At 49.5% G+C, this 16,981-nt stretch overlaps 1 protein-coding gene across 1 annotated transcript in view; it reads right to left on the bottom strand.

The window, feature by feature from the left end:
* Positions 1 to 3,139: 3,139 nt before the first annotated feature.
* LOC107108400 (serine/threonine-protein kinase PLK2-like) overlaps positions 3,140 to 16,981 on the bottom strand; it is a 34,731-nt gene continuing 20,889 nt past the window's right edge. Inside the window, exons 9-15 of the mRNA XM_015408829.1 lie at positions 15,742 to 15,821; positions 12,554 to 12,656; positions 9,245 to 9,325; positions 7,227 to 7,389; positions 6,587 to 6,716; positions 4,908 to 5,018; positions 3,140 to 3,890 (exon numbers count right to left, since the gene is read on the bottom strand). Of these exons, the coding sequence (XP_015264315.1) occupies positions 3,705 to 3,890; positions 4,908 to 5,018; positions 6,587 to 6,716; positions 7,227 to 7,389; positions 9,245 to 9,325; positions 12,554 to 12,656; positions 15,742 to 15,821 (854 nt within the window). The 3' untranslated portion in view covers positions 3,140 to 3,704. The remainder of the gene's footprint in view (positions 3,891 to 4,907; positions 5,019 to 6,586; positions 6,717 to 7,226; positions 7,390 to 9,244; positions 9,326 to 12,553; positions 12,657 to 15,741; positions 15,822 to 16,981) is intronic.

Genomic DNA, 16,981 nt, shown 5'->3' with positions numbered 1-16,981 from the left:
TGGAGAAAACGGCTGTTTTGAAGGGTGGACTCTATGGCACTGGGCCATGCTGAGGCCCCTCCCCTCCCCAGACCCTGCCCTCTCCTGGCTTCACTCCCAAAGCCTTCAGGTATTTTCCAACCTGGACTTGGCAACCCTAACGGGGCAGCCCTCTGCCCTACTGGATCCGATTAACCCCCAGGCCCAGCCCCTCGCCTGAGCACCCCAAACAAAGAGAAGCACACAAGCGAGCTGAGCTGAATCCGATGCCTCTCCCGCTCGCTCTTTCCTTGACTCGCCATTGACAGAGCAGAGACGGCCGATCTTGAGTCCACATTGTTGCTTTAATTACAAACAGCATTCGTATCATACAATCAAGAGAGCCACAGCAGCAGTACAGGCGATGGGGGACAGTCTACCCAAAGCCTGCCTGGGACCTGCTGTGCAACAAGGCTGCTTGTGAGCCAGAATCCTGCTCTGGCCACACCTTGCCGGGAGGGAGCCCAGCAGCCAGGAACACTCCCATTTCTTCTTCTGTACCATTACAATGGAACTCCCCGCTCCCCACCAATCCCGCCCAATCATTTCTCTCCTTCTGGCTTGGCCAGGGACCAGCACCGTACCCACAGAACTAACCTCCAGCCACATTCCCCTCCCTTCTTTCATTCTGCAACGTTCCTGCGCCCCGAGCTGAAAACAGACATTATCCAGTTCCATCAGCCACCACCACCACCCCTGCCTCGGGAACAGACTCTCGTGCCGGTGATCTCTCCTCCTCACACCTTTCCAAATGGACCTCAATTCACACCTGAGAATTTAACCACTCCTCCATGAAGCTTCTCTTTGTAATTGTGTTGATGGGGCAGGTGGTGGGGGAATTAAGACGGCCCCTCTCCCAAAGCTTTCACTCCAGGGTATTTTGCTCTGCATCGAACACCTTCTGTCCGTTACCTTAATGTCCAGCAGTCAAGACCTCGGTGGGAATGCCACAATTCTTGCTTTGCATACATAAGATCTCAGCTTCAGTCCCCAGCATTCCCAGTTAAACATATAAAAGGTTTTTTTTCAGGATCTTCTACCTTTCTCTGCCTGAAACCTTGGAGAGCTACTGTCCATCAGAGCAGATAAAATGGAGTAAGATGGAGTACAGCAGGGGTCCTCAACATGGTGCCCAGGGGCACCATGACACCCACCACCATCCTTCCTGGCGCCCACCAAATATTTTTAGGAAGTTGGGGGGGAAGGCAGGTGGTCTCCTGCCCAGTAGGGCTTCCGATTGCTCACTGGAGATCTGATTGGCTGTGAAGACAGCTGTCTATACAGTGTTGGTTTTATTCTGTCTCTGGCTCTTCATTCTTAGTGTATTTTCAACGTTTATACCTCTTATGCCCTGCACTTCAGCCTTCCTCTGCGATTGTGGTTGGCTCTGCCTCCCATGGTGGTCATTTTGTGGTTGCGCCCGCCACCAAAGGTGCCCACAGGCTCAAAAAAGGCTGGGGGGACCCCTGGAGTAAGGGGTCTGTCTGACTTTGCATCAGGCAGGTTTACATATTCATGCAAAATGGGGAGAAAGTGTGCCTTGGTGACAGAGCAGATGCTTTGCATGCAGAAGGGTCCTGAGTTACAGGACCTTCAGTAATAGCTGCTGAGAGAAGCCTTTCCACTCCTGGCCTTCTGGAGACCCACTGCCAGTTCGAGGAGCCAATCCCGAGCAAGATGGACCAAAGCTTGGACTCTCTGCATCAGACAGCTTCTCTGAAAGGGGTGTGTGGCTCAGTGGAAAAGCCTCTGCTTGGCATGCAGAAGGCCTCAGGTTCAATTCTTGGTATCTCCAGTTGAACAGACCAGGTAATAGGTGAGGTGAAAGACCATGGAGAACTTGTCTGAGCAGACTGGCCTTGATGGACCGATGGTCTGGTTCAGGATAATACAATAGAAAAGTACAAGGGGCAGCAGTATGACAATATCAGTACATGAAACAAATACTGCAACAGTGCATATAATGAAGGATGTTGATACAATGTGTAATCACTTCATGATGTTTATTCTTTTTCACAGCAGGACGTCAACAGATGGTTAATGAAGGACGAACTTCCCCAGAGCTACCGTTCGTTTCGAACTCTCTTTTTCACACAATGGTCTCAGTTCCAAATCCATACATCACGAGACCTTTAGTAACAACTCTTTCCAGTTCAATGCAGAATTTCAAAAGCTCTTGGCAACAGAATGAATAAGTCGGGCGTACTGAGACCGTTGTGTGAGACCGTTGTGTAATCATGAAGTGATTACACATCATATCAACATCCTTCATTATATGCACTGTTGCAGTATTTGCAGTATTTGTTTCATGTACTGGTTCAGGATAAGGCAGCTCCATGTGTTCCTGGGCAAAAATCTACAGCACCGCTGCTCTGCTTTCAGAGCCATCCCTTGGTGATTAGGCACATGCTTTGCTTGCAAAGTATCCCAGGTTCAGTCCAGGCCTCTCCAGGAGTAGCTGCTGGAACAGACCTTTCTCTGCTTGAGATCTTAGTCAGCAGCTGCCAGCCACAGGAGGCAAGGCTAGCTGGATGGAGGACTAATCCAGGGATCCCCAACGTGGAGTCCATGGGCACCAAGCTGCCTACCAGCACTTTTCCTGGTGCCTGCCGAGTGCTTTTTGGAAAGCAGGTGGGGCTTTTGCCCAGCACGCCTTCTAATTGGCCACTGGGGGTTTAATCAGCTGTGCAGATTTGCAATGGAGTTGCCTTGGCAGCAGCTGTCAACACAGCACCAGAATCTTCAATTTTGTATTTGAATGGATGCGTTCAGACGGGGCGTTTCAGCCGGCAGAAACTGCACCGGTTCCAACCGGCTGAAACACGATCACACTTACCTCCGATCTGCGGAGCCCATCGCTGTATGCCCGTTCACACACAGGCGTCGGCGTTTTTTTTTTTTTTAAACTCAGTTTGCGCATGCACATAGGCAGCCATCCACAGAATGGCGATCTTCGCGCATGCGCAAAACACCCCGTCCCGAAAAGCATGCCCTGAAGAGAGGACGTACCTTTAAAGTTTAAAAACCAAACTGGCCTCCCTGAGGTCCCGGACTCCTCTAACACCTTAAACTAAGGACCTTTTTCTTTTTTAAAAAAACAAACGCCAGGGCAAAGCTTCGCCCAAGCGCATATCGCCAACCTAAAAAAAAATGGCGGGTGAAAATCACCTGTAGGTACTCCTGTGGCTGCAGCCTCTCCAATCCCATTTCCCTGTCTTAAAGAGGAGACAAACCTCTCCACCTCCTTTCTTGACTTCCTGGCCTCCCACGGATGCCCACTGGCCAGCCACTCCTGCATTCTCTGCCCTTCACCGTTGCCTCTGCAACGTTCTCACCCTGTATCCTTCCCTCCTCTTTCCAGCCACAGAGATCTTGCCCAGATGTTGAGGTCATTCCCCCATGACATGCATACCATCACCGTACACATTCGCAGCTCTGCAATACATTCCCCATCACTGACTACATCCATCAGCTCCAAAATAGCACTCTGGAGAGTTCCAAATATTCCAGCCTCGTCGCCAATTTTTTCCACTCTTGGGAGGAAATAAAAAAGGTGCTGTGGAAGAGTGCGAAATCTATCCCATGAGCCCGCGAACAGTCCCAGGTGCGGCAGAACCTCACAGGCGGGTCTTCACATTCCTGCATCTGTTTCTGGCGGCCAGGGATGGGAGCATGGGGTGGGGTCGCTACAGGCAGTGTAACATGCGCAGGGCATACTCCATCCGCTCTCGGAGGGGCAGCGTCCACCCTTCCTGCAGCAGGGTTTCCATGGGGAAGGTGGTGCTCCGGCGCTGGCGGTCTACAAACGTCAAGAGGTACTCTCCAGCTTGGCAACTGAGGACGATCTTTGTGCGGTCGTGGTAGAAATTGACCTGGGGGGGGGGAGAAACCCCAATGGGTGAGAGAGACCCATGGAAAGCAGGTGGGTGTGGATTGGCCCAGTCTCAGCAGATCTTGGAAGCTAGGCAGGGCTGGCCCCGGTTAGGACCTGGATGGGAAACTGCCGAGGAAGTCCAGGGTCACTACACGGAGGCAGGCAATGGCCAACCGCCTCTGAATATCTCTTGCCTTGAAAACCCCCACAGGGGTCACCATAAGTCTGTTGTGACCAGGGCTTTTTTTTTGTAGAAAAAGCCCAGCAGGAACTCATTAGCATAATAGGCCACACCCAACAGCAGAAACTCATTAGCATATTAGGCCACAGCCCAGACAGCACAGCTCATTAGCATATTAGGCCACACACCCACGTTACCAGAAGTGTGGTCATCCAGCCACGCCCACCTTTTGCTTTTTATTCTGTTGACCTTGTTTGTGGTCAAAACCCAGGGCTTTTTTTGTAGCAGGAACTCCTTTGCATGTTAGGCCACACAACCCTAATGTAGCCAATTCTAATGCGTTTCTGCTGTTGGGTATGGCCTATTATGCTAAAGAGTTCCTGCTGGGCGTGGCCAACTTGGGAGCCAGCCGGAACTCCGTTCCTGTGCGTTCCTGCCCCAAAATAGCCCTGGTTGTGACCAATGTTCCCTCTAAGCTGTGGAGTCCTGTGAGCAAAAATTCTACTTTGTGAACTACTGGCCTTAAAGTTGTGAGCAAGCCATTTTGCACCTGCATAAATCAGTTTGCTCTGGAGCCATCCCTTCCTGAGCAAAGACAAAAACGTGTGAGCCGGAGGCTAAAAAACGGTGAGCTAGCTCACACTAACTCATCTTAGAGGGAACACTGGTTGTGACTTGACGGCACTTCCCACCCAACCAGGGGTCGGACTCCGGCAGGCTGACCTGCTTAAAACTGTTTCACCGGGAAGGTGGACCAGGACGACTCGGGAGTGGGTGCAAAGGGGGGTATTTATGTGTGTGCGGAAATGTGTGATCTGGGGACTCACAATTTACCTGCAGGGTCCCGTTACTGAAAAGCATCAGCAGGGCTTCGTCGGACTTTGCAAAATGCAGGAGGTGAACGTTGTCTGCGGAGCCCGCGGGATCTGCCGGCTGGTGGCCACCCTGCAGAGGAGCAAAGGTTCAATACCCCCCCTGCATAAACAGGAAGGAGAGGAGGCTGTAGGGCCCGGAGGAATCCCAGGAGTGCCTCCGTCCTCTCTAGCTGGCCTGATGTTTCCCTGAATCCACCCAACAGGGCCAGGGGGGAGTAGCCCTAGCTGGGTTCTGAACTGGGACGGTTGTCTTTTTAGTTGCCATGGCTAATAACCAAAAGGAGATCCAGCTCTCCTTCCTCTGAGTACTCTCCTAGTGGACCCCCAAAGTCCACAAAATCCCCTAGCCATGAGTTCCAAAGACCAATGAAGTATTCTGTATTTCCTCTGGTCTGTTTCCAGCCCCCATGCCTGGCTTTCAAAAGGAGGATACCAAACATTCACAGCTGGACAGAATAAACGTGCTCTTCCCATGAAGCTCCTGATGATATATTCATTCACGTCTATCAAAGTCCTCCCTCCCGCCAACTGTCCAAAGAGTTGCTGCAGCAGATCTTTAGGGAAGATGAAAAGGGCAGGCCAGAATTTGGGAGGCATGTTCTCACACACGAAAGAAAGAAAGAAAATAAAAGGTCCTGTACCATTTCTGCTACCCTTTCCTGATCTTTAACATCAACTTTTCCCAAACTACCCCATTTTAAAAGGTAAAGGTTCCCTTGCTCAAAAGCCAGTTGAATCCGACTCTAGGGTTGCGGTGCTCATCTCCGTTTCCAAGCCGAAGAGCCAGCGCTGTCCAAAGACGTTTCCGTGGTCATGTGGCCGGCATGACTCAACACCAAGGCGCACGGAACGCTGTTACCTTCCCACCGAAGTGGTCCCTATTTATCTACTTGCAATTTCTTGCTTTCGAACGGCTAGGTTGGCAGGAGCTGGAACTAGAGACGGGAGCTCACTCCGTCATGTGGCACACTCGGGTCTCGAACTGCTGAACTACGGACCTTCCACAGCCTGCAGTTCAGCTTCTTAACCACTTGAGCCACCGCAGCTCCTTACGCCATTTTAGGGACATAAATATTCTCACAGTTCTTTCATTTCTTGTTTACAAGATCTAAATGAAAGACTGAACATGACATGTGAGTAGCGATCGTGTTCCCCTTCTCCAGTAGATCTGGCCCTTCAGTTCAAATTTATTTGGTGGTGTCGTACGTATTGCATTGTTGTTCTTGACCCCCTCACACCACTTATTTATTTACCTGGGTTGTGTCTGTCTTGCTCTACCCCACCAAGAGTGGCATCGGTTGTTGTGCCCTCCGTGACGTAAACCTGGCCTTCCCACGTCCTGGTTTGGGACTCTAACCACTATGCAAGACTGTCCCTGTATTTTTATTGTGATTCGGGAGTCTAATGGCTGTCTTTAGATGGCTTTTAAGGTGAGTCAGAAGGCATTTCAAGAGGCTTGCAGGGTAAAACATATCTCTTTATTGATCGATATATTGGATTGGAGCTGGCAGCTCCGTTCTGTTAGTGGTGGCGCCTTCCTCTGCCACAGGTGATGCAAGAGTCTCTGTTTGCAAAATGCCAATCAAGGGAAAGTTGGAGACAAAGCTCCTCCCTTCTCTAGTTGCCCCCCTTCCTCACCTCCATCAGCCGCTGCTGCATGTATTGGGTGAAGAAATGAAGGATGCCCATTTTCGTGGCCAAGGATGGGGGCACCTCTCTCCGTGGGAAAGACACGGCCTCCTGGACTTCTGTACAGTAGCAGACATGCCTGGAGCGGAGCAAGAGGAAGCGCCGCAAAATTATATGGCCGGGATGGACCAAAGGCTCCGACAACCGGAACTGCAAACACTATTCCAGATCCTGGTGGGAAAGGCTGTTTGGGGCTGTAGGTGTTGTGGTGCCTTTGTGTATTACTATTTATATCAATACACGACCCAAGCCTTTTTGGAGAGCCAGTTTGGCGTAGAGGTTAAGCGCGTGGACTCTAATCTGGGAGAACCGGGTTTGATTCCCCACGCCTCCTGATCTCCACAGCAGTCCCTCAGATGCTTACAGGAAGTTCACAACCAAGACATGAAGGCAGCAGCCCCTCCCTCAGTTTTTGATCCCACAGCAACTTGTATTCAGAGGCAGACTCCCTCTGAAGCTGGAGGTTCCATTTATTTATCATGGCTAACCATGACTGATAGACTTCTCCTCCTCTGTGAACGCTCTGTAACTGACATCATTTTGAACAAGCACCCAAAAAGAGACTGGGGGGTGGCAGGGAGATACCCACTGGCGCCGAGGGCAGAGTGCGATATGCGTTCCATCAGCAAGGAGGACCCCTGTTGACCCATCCGACAGCAGATAACCAAAGCCATACTTGTTGGAATAATCCACCCATTTGGTGACCATCCGGACAGGACCCGTCTGTTGCTGGTTCTTTGGGTTCTGTGTGGCTGCAAGGACAGAGAGGTTTGAGATACTGGACTAGGATCGGCTACAGAATTGAGCACTCTGAAAAACTCCCATTATTAACTGGGGGGGGGGGGATCTACAACAGCGCTCAGTTTTTACTGGCCGTGGCTGCATACGGAACCCTAACCTAGGAACAAAGATATGCAGTTGGCATCCAGAGTGCAAATATGCGGACTGGCATATTTTTGCATGATTTATGCTGAAAGTTATGGGGAAGGCCAAATTCCCCTGGTCACTGGAACGGCAACTCAGCCCTTCTGCTGGCTCCTGAGATTTCAGCAACAACTTCTTTAGTCTACTGAGGACTAGAAACTTGCTTCTGTAAAAAGAAATTTAAAAACCCAACATTTCCACAGTACAACTGTAGAATGAGCATACTTGGAGGACCAAACTACACGTTACCTGTGGCACGTTGGGTCAAGGGTGCAAAGGTAAGGTTGCCATCTCTGGGTTGGGGAAATTCCTGGAGATTTGGGGTGGAACCTGAGGAGGATGGGGCTTAGGGAGGGATCTCAGTGGGATATAGGGCTGCCATCTCCAGGTTGGGAAGTGCCTCGAGATTTTGGGGGTGGAGTCTAGGGAGAGGAAGCACGCTTGGGAACACTGGTTCCCCAACATCATGTCTGTCTGCAACATGGACATAGTATCACAGGTAACATGTAGGTCGGCCCTCACACATAAACAATGTGAAAAAGGGCAGGGCTATTTTTGGGCAGGAACACACAGGAACGGAGTTCCGGCTGGCTCCCAAGTTGGCCACACCCAGCAGGAACTCATTAGCATAATAGGCCACACCCAACAGCAGAAACTCATTAGGATTGGCTACAATTAGGGGTGTGTGGCCTAACATGCAAAAAGCCCTGGGTTTTGACAACAAACAAGGTAAAGAGAATAAGAAGCAAAAGGTAGGTGTGGTTGGATGACCACCCTTCTGGTAACATGGGGTTGTGGCCTAATATGTGAATGAGCTGTGCTGTCAGGGTGTGGCCTAATATGCTAATGAGTTCCTGCTAGGCTTTATCTACAAAAAAGCCCTGAAAAAGGGGATTGACAACTGGGTGGAATCAGAAACAGACAACACTTCTGGTAGTCAGGATGGGTTCAGGGTCCTGCAGTGTCTCTTACCATTGCCTCTCACCCCTCACTTAACTACCTACTGGGAGCCTTGCACTTGGAGCCTTCCAGACTAGGAAGGCTGAGGAAAGAAATCTGCCTAAGCTCTCTGTCCAAAGATGGACCCTGTGCTTTGGCTGGTGGCTTAGATCAGAGGTTATGAGGGCTGGATCTGATATACATGTCACTTTGTTGGGCCGGGCCATGTGTGCCATAAAAAACAAGGCCAGGTACTAGAGATATACACTGTATAAAGGACAGCAGCTGGTAAGATCTGAGTTGGTGTATCCTCACTGCAAGGCCCCATGGGCTGGGAGGGGAGTGCAGAGGAAACCCACATGGGCGGACTAGAGACGCAGCCCATGCCCCCACGATGCTTGACTGCTGCAGATAAGGTTGTTCTGCCCTGCTGAAACCACAATGGAGTGGCTCCGCCCACTCCCCCCAGCACTCCCTCCCTCACCAGTTGCTTGTGGGCCACATAAGAGCCCTAGACGGGCCGATTCCGGCCCCCAGGGCTTATATTTGACACCCCTGGCTTAGATGGCCCTCTGATCCTCAGAAAGGCCCCACAGATCCCAGAGACTGGTGGGAAACTGGTTCTTGTCCTGCTGTGGGCAGCAAAAGGCACAGCGAAGGCAGGGAGGGGCCTGTAAGACCCCAGGCCAGAGTTAAGGTCTATCGTCTCAAAGGGGAATCAGTCAAAGAAGGCTTCAGCCTTACCCAGAGAGATCCTCTTCAGGCAAGTCCTCAGCACTCTATCAGCAGTCTCCAGGGTGCCTCCTTGGCTCCATTCGGCATCCCCTGAAGGGAGACGGCTGGGTAAGAAAATGGGGTGATGACGTGCCATGCAGAAGACTCCAGAGATCTAGGCCAGAGTCCCCAATCCCCCTTAGGTTTCATGGGTCCTCTTGGGGGAGCCAGAGGTCACAGGGTCAGCCATTCCATGGTAGGGTTGCCAGCTCTGGGTTGGGAAATACCTGGAGATTTGGGGGGGGGGGTGGATCCTTGGGAGGGTGAGATTTGGGGAAGGGAGGAACCTCTGCAGGGTACGATGCCGTAGAGTCCCCCCTCCAAAGCAGCCATTTTATCCCGGGGCACTGATCTCTGGTGTCTGGAGATCAGCCGTAATAGTGGGAGCTCTCCAAGCCCAACCTGGAGTTTGGCAGCCCTGCTCCAAGCCCTGTCAAGTTGGACATGTGTTCGGTATAAATCCATCACGACAGGGTGACCCTCCTTGGAGAGCAAAAGAACACAAGGGCTGGGGCAGACCACAGAGAAAGGTCCATGTGAAAAAGAGCCAAATTCAAAAGCAAAAGCCATGAAATCCTTTAATATAGGTTTCCAGTGGCATTGGAGACGTTCATGTGTTCAAAGGGGTGTGTGTGTGTCCTTGAAAAGAAGAAGAAGAGTTGGTTTTATACCCCGCCCTTCACTACACGAAGGAGTCTCAAAGTGGCTTACAATTGCCTTCCTTTCCCCACAACAGACACGGCCGTGAGGTAGGTGGGGCTGAGACCGTTCCGCCGTTCCGAGAGAACTGTGACTGATCCAAGGTCACCCAGCTGGCTGCATGTGGAGAAGTGGAGAATCAAACCTGGTTCTAAGAATCCGCCGCTCTTAACCACTACACTAAACTGGCTCAGCTATAAGCGATATTGTGTTATATGTGATATTGAGAGCCTGTGTGGTGTAGAGATTTAGAGTATCTGATTAGGATCTCAGAGACCCAGATTGGAATCTACAGTTTGCCACAGAAGCTTGCTGGGTGACCATGAGCCAGTCCCATACTCTCAGCCTAACCTTCCATACAGGGTTGCTGTGAAGGTAACATAGAGAAGGTTCTAGGAAATCCAGGTCTGAATCCCCACGCAAGCCATGGAATCTCGCTGGGTGACCTTGGGCCAGTCACACACTCTCAGCCTAAACTTTTCACACAGGGTTGTTGTGAGGATAAAACAGAGGAGAGAAGAATGAGGCAAGCCGCTTTGGCTGGTGGCCATTGGGGTGAACGGTGGGATACAAAGAAATAAATAGAAGAGGAGAATGATGTAAGCCATTTTGAGTCCCCGCTGAGGAGAAAGGTGTGGTATAAATGAAGTCAATAAATGTTGCTCCAGACATCCCCTGAAGCTGGGTGGCTCCACGAGGCCATCTCAGGTAAGGCAGGGTAACAGTGAAGTTAAGGAATCGTTATTCCTTCCTCTGTTTCACTTATTTGTTTATTTAAAACATTCATCAGCCCACTTTCTACCTTGTCGGAACTCAAGGTGGCTTACAAAGTAAATAGCAATAAAATACATTAAAGGCCACTCGTTAAAATCAATAATTTAAAACTGCCGGTAGACAGAGCTAATCAAATGCCATCTCATAAAGATTGAGAGTAAATGTTCTGTTGAAATGAAGCTGGTTACTACTGGAGTTTGCAAGTTCTCTCCCTGAGATCATGGAAGAATGTACATCACTTTCTACCTTGTCGGAACTCAAGGTGGCTTACAAAGTAAATAGTAATAAAATACATTAAAGGCCACTCGTTAAAATCAATAATTTAAAACTGCCGGTAGACAGAACTAATCAAATGCCGTCTCATAAAGATCGAGAGTAAATGTTCTGTTGAAATGAAACTGGTTACCAGTGTTCCCTCTAAGCTGAGTTAGCGTGAGCTAGCTCACAGTTTTTTAGCCTCCAGCTCACATATTTTTGTCTTAGCTCAGAAAGGATGGCGGAGAAGTCTTTGGACAGCACTGGCTCTTCGGCTTGGAAACGGAGATGAGCACCACGCCCTAGAGTCGGATTCGACTGGCTTTCGAGCAAGGGAAACTTTACCTTTACCTATATGCATGCTTGTAGGAGCTGCGGTGGCTCAAGTGGTTAAGATGCTGAACTGCAGACTGGAAGGTCGGTAGTTCAGCAGTTCGAGACCCGAATGCCGCGTGACGGAGTGAGCTCCCATCTCTGGCCCCCAGCTCCTGCCAACCTAGCAGTTCGAAAGCAAGAAATTGCAAGTAGATAAATAGGTACCACTTCAGTGGGAAGGTAACAGCGTTCCGTGCACCTCGGTGTCTAGTCATGCCAGCCACATGACCACGGAGAAGTCTTTGGACAGCACTGGCTCTTCGGCTTGGAAACGGAGATGAGCACCGCGCCCTAGAGTTGGATTCGACTGGCTTTTGAGCAAGGGAAACCTTTACCTTTACCTATATGCATGCTGATATCCTAGCTGTTTAGTGAGAGAACCGATAGCAGACCCTGCACGTACTTGCCACCGGAGCAAAGTGCTAAAATGCATAATTAGTTAGGTTTGGGTTTCTCCAATTGGGTAATCAATAGATTAGAAGATGTCCCAGGGGTGGAGGCTCAGAAAGTTTATTGCTCTGGGGCCAGCACATGTGTGGTTTAGACTTTAGAGAGTCAAGATGTAGGTCAGTATAGTCAGAGAGGATGTTAATCCTTTCTTTTGTTTGTCGTATTCCCCAGCACCCCTTCCCTCATTAGTAAAGCAAACTTTCTTGTTTAAAGGCTAATACAAGTGGCTCTGCTGCATTTACGATCTCTGCTTTTTACACTGAAATCCCTAACAGTGACATCCTTTCAGACCATTGTCAGGGCTGCTCTTTTAACTCCATTTGGGTTATGTGTGTTCAGTTACCCCGGGAGGACGCGAATCCCTCTAAAAGGTCTGCTTTCCTGAGTGATTTAGGGATGTAGCTTGAATCTGAGGCATAGAACAATCTCATCTGCTTCTGCCATAGGTCGAGGGTCCCTCCGCCACACACAAGACTGGTACAGGTATAAGGCACAGCATGCGGAAGGGGAGGGGTATCAAGCTTGACAGCTTTGTGGCCTATTCCTGTTTCAGCGTTGGCCACGGTCCCTCCCACTATTGGTGGCTACCTTTTCCCCTGGCACTGCCCCTGTGCCTTTAACTGCAGAATTGCCCTCCATCACTTCATTCCAGGACTCCCCCCCACACAGCTTTTCTGCCACCCCCTACCTGAGCCCCGACTGGCTTCCAGCTTTTTCCCCACTCACCGTCTGCTTCAGAGCTGTTGTTGTTCAACGATCCCTTCATGAGCAAACGAACAGGGAAGCTGCTGGGGTCCTCCAGGAGGTTTGCGCTCCCCTTTTCTGCTTCCTGTGTAGGGCGGAGGGTGCGGTACAACAAAGAAGCAGTCTGTGAATCCAGGGGTGCCGCAGGAATAAAACCCCCATGTCGTCCTAAAAGCATCCCGAAAGTGTGGGCCATATAAGAATCCTAGAGCAGGAGACCCCCAACGTGGTCCCTGCCGACACCCTTTCCTGGCACCCACCAAGTGCTGTTAGAAAGTGGGTGGGGCTAGGTGGGGGCTTGGCACAGCAAGGCTTCCGATTGGCTGTGCTGATTAAAAGGTACGTTATGTTGTCGAAGCCTTTCACGGCCGGAGTTCATTAGTTGTTGTAGATTTTCTGGGCTGTATGGCCATAGTCTTGGCCATTGTAGTCTTGGCCCGGAAAATCTACAACACCTAAAAGGTACTCTGTTAAACAGAGCTTCTGGCTGAAATGTTGAAGGGTTACTATTAGAGTGGTATATAATTTCCATCCCTGAAGTTTTGTGGTTAGCCCCACCTCCTGCAGCAGCCATTTCGTGACTGTACCTGCCGCCCTTTGCCAGAATTCCAAAAGTGTCCACAGGCACAAAAAAGTTGGGGACCCCCGCACCCTAGACAATGTGTAGGGGTGGAAAGTGCCATCAAGTTGCAGCCAAGTTATAGCAACCTCTCAGGGTGGTTTAAAGGCAAGAGAGGAATGGAGGTGATTTGCCATTGCCTGCCTCTGTGTAGAGAAGGAGGAGAAGTAGTAGTAATAGTAGTAGTTTTGGAGCAGTTTACAATGGCCTTCCCTTTCCCTCCCCTCAACAGACACCCTGTGAGGTAGGTGGGGCTGAGAGAGCTCTCTCGAGAACTGCCCTTGAGAGAACTCTGGGAGAACTCGTGACCAATGTTCCCTCTAAGCTGTGGAGTCTTGTGAGCAAAAATTCTGCTTTGTGAGCTACCGGCATTAAAGTTGTGAGCAGGTGATTTGGCTGCTGCATAAATCAGTTTGCTCTGGAACCATCCTTCCTGAGCTAAGACCAAAATCTGTGAGCCAGAGGCTAAAAAAATGTGAGCTAGCTCACACTAACTCAGCTTAGAAGGAACATTGCTTGTGACTGACCCAAGGTCACCCAGTTGGCTTCACGTGGAGGAGTGGGGAATCCCAGATTAGAGTCCGCCACTCTTAACCATTACACCTTTGTGATCTCCCATCCAGGGCCAACCCTGCTTAGCTTCCGAGATCTGAGGAGATCGGGCTAGCCTGGGATGTTCAGGTCAGGGCAGGGTAGGAAAGTGTTTTTCAGACTGCCTATCTTCAGTGAGGGAGGGAAGGCAGCACAGTATAGCTCAATCTCAGTAGATCTTGGAAGCGAAGAAGGGTTGGTGCTTGGGAGGGAGACCTCCAAGGAAGACTCTGCAGAGGAAAATAAGGGCAAACCACCTCTGCTGTATCACTTGCTTGAAAGTTCTTTGCTGGGGTTACCGTAGTCGGCTGTGACTTGACGACACTTCACACACACATCCTCAGGGAATCTACATTCACTGTCCACCAAGAACTCCATGTCCATCATTCAAACTTTTTTTTTAAAAGCTGTGGTTTATGTTTATGGGACTGTTGCTTTAGACAATAGGGTTATTGTAGCATTTTGTTATGCCTTTTGGGTTTAAATAGTGACACCCATTCAAACTCTGTGGCTTGCAGAAGATCCTGGGGTGTGTTTGAGGCACCATCTGGCATAAGTTGCTGGACAAACTGTTGCACCCCAGCTCTTGGTGCATGCAAAGAGAGAGCACTCGATGCGTTCCCGGGACTGCACATTGTGAGGGAAGGCCAGCTGTGGCTGCCAAAGATCCTTCCAAGAGAAGCGTGTTTGCTTCTTATCAAGGAGTCTCTGACAAGCTTCTGCACAGAAGAGCCCACATAGTATATCTGATACCTAGAGGTACACTGCTTCTGAATATGGGGGCTCCAGCTAGCCACCACAACATGGCCACCAATTTTATAGATTGTATTATTATTATTATTATTATTATTATTATTATTGTGAGGTGGGATTGCGGCCGTTTGCTCCGCCCCCGTTCCGTCCCGCTCCCAGCCCAAATGGGCTCGTATGAACAGGGCCTCTGACAAGCTTCTGCACAGAAGAGCCCACATAGTATATCTGATATCTAGAGGTACACTGCTTCTGAATATGGGAGCTCCAGCTAGCCACCACAACATGGCCACCAATTTTATAGATTGTATTATTATTATTACCATCATCATCATCATCATCATCATCATCATCATCATCATCATCATCATTGAACCGCCCCACCCATGCTACTGCAGGGCTCTGGGCGATGTACAACCCAAAATAAAACTGAAAGGCTGAAAGACAGACTCTTCCCCTCCCCTCCACCCACTGCCTGGCTAAACCTGGGGGGGTCTCTTTGTGTAGTTTCATGAATAAGGTAAGGAAGAGGATATTTAGGCAGATGTTTGAGAAGGGGAAACAAGAAAGGATTTATGGGAGTTTCATTCTTAGTGTTTTCGCACTTGCTGAATAACGCACTTTCAATCCACTTTCAATGCACTATAGGCATCCTTTGCATGTGGATTTTGCCATTTCACACTGGGCTTTTCCGCATCATTTTCCTTGCTTGTGTGTTCCTTTTGCTTGGGTGTTTATTTTTGTTCAGCACATGTTTTGCTCCCTCCAGTGGTCGATTCAATATTACATTGCTTTACGTCCCGCATAAAAATCTGCAGTTCGATCTGCAGTGAGATATGCCAGACATAAAGCGACATAACATGGAATCAACCACTGGAGGGAGCAAAACATGTGCGGAATAGGAAAAAACCCTGAAGCAACAGGAACACATAAGCAAGAAAAATGACAATGCGGAAAAGCCCACAGTAAAATGCAGTTGCAAAGTGCAAGAAAAGTGGATTGAAAGGTCTGTCAGGGTCTGTGAAATCCTCTGACAGAAGTACAAAAACATTGCAAAAACGGCGACGGAAGCCTGCCCCTCCTCATCCTAATCCAAAACATATGATGGCTATGTAGTCACAAATGCCAAAGGGTCTCTTCCCAAACCCTCTGCTGCAGCTCCAGATGCACTCTTGCTTTTCTCCGCCACCACCATCCGTGATCCCCTTACCAAGCTGGGGTGCTCTTCCACTGGGCATTGCGGCAATCCTTGCAGGGGTCTTTCTTCTACTTCCTGGGGGGTGGGGCTCACTGGGGGTGGGAAAGCAGAACGCAGTAATGGTTAGCCTGCTGGCAAAGCAGGTGGGCTTTGTGCACATGTAAACGACCTACACCTTGCTTTTGCACTAATGAAGGATCTCCACAGTAGCTTACATACAAGACGTGGACTGAAATAAGAAGGAAACTGACCTAAATCAACAGCTTTGGTCTTACGAGTAGATGAAAAATTATGATTTAAAAATTATATTTGGACAGCTTTCATCTGGTACCAGAAGAACAGGGTCTCCCCCTACCCCCAAAATAATTTGCACATATTTTTCACTGAGAACAAAGTAACAGTTTTAAATGAAATCTTTTTTTTTAATTGCAAACATGGAGCTCAATAAGAAGAGAGGCGGGGGAAGAAGATTATCAAGTCCAATTGCAAGCGACCTTTAAGGTGAATTTCTCTATTCCTGGGGCACATTTTCTTAAGACTGGCTAGTTCAGGGATCCCCAGTGTCATGCCCAGGGCACCAGAGTGCCCACCAACAAGTCTCATGGCCCCCGCCAAGCAATGCTCCCTCTAAACTATGGAGTCCTGTGAGCAAAAATCCTACTTTGTGAGCTACTGGCATGAAAGTTGTAAGCCGGTGATTTGGCTCCTGCATAAATTAGTTTGCTCTGGAGCCATCCTTCCTGAGCCAAGACAAAAACGTGTGACCCGGAGGCTAAAAAAAACTGAGCTAGCTCACATTAATTCAGCTTAGAGGGAACATTGCCGCCAAGTCTTTTCAGAAAATGGGCGGGGCCAGGTGGCTCCTGCCCAGTAGGACTTCCAATTGCCCATCTGAGACCTGATTGGCTGTAAAGATTGAAATAACATTTCAGCGACAGCTGCCACTACAGAGTTGGTTTTATTGTTTCTCTCTCTCTCTCTGACACCTCTTTCCCAGTGTATTTTTAAAATTTACCCCTCTTACGCCCCCCTGCGCTTGGGCTTCTCAGGTGGCCATTTTGTGGTTGGCGCCAGTATTCCCTCTAAGCTGAGTTAGTGTGAGCTAGCTCACAGTTTCTTAGCCTCCAGCTCACACATTTTTGCCTTAGCTCGGGAAGGATGGCTCTAGAGCAAACTAATTGATGCAGTAGCCAAATCGCTCACTCGCAGCTTTAATGCCAGCAGCTCACAAAGTAGAATTTCTGCTCACAAG

This window comes from Gekko japonicus, unplaced genomic scaffold (genome assembly GCF_001447785.1).
Source record: "Gekko japonicus isolate JY-2015 unplaced genomic scaffold, Gekko_japonicus_V1.1 scaffold3848, whole genome shotgun sequence".
In the NCBI taxonomy this organism is placed as follows: domain Eukaryota; kingdom Metazoa; phylum Chordata; class Lepidosauria; order Squamata; family Gekkonidae; genus Gekko; species Gekko japonicus.
Note: the sequence above shows the minus strand (reverse complement) of the source record. Positions and strands in the feature narration are given on the sequence as shown.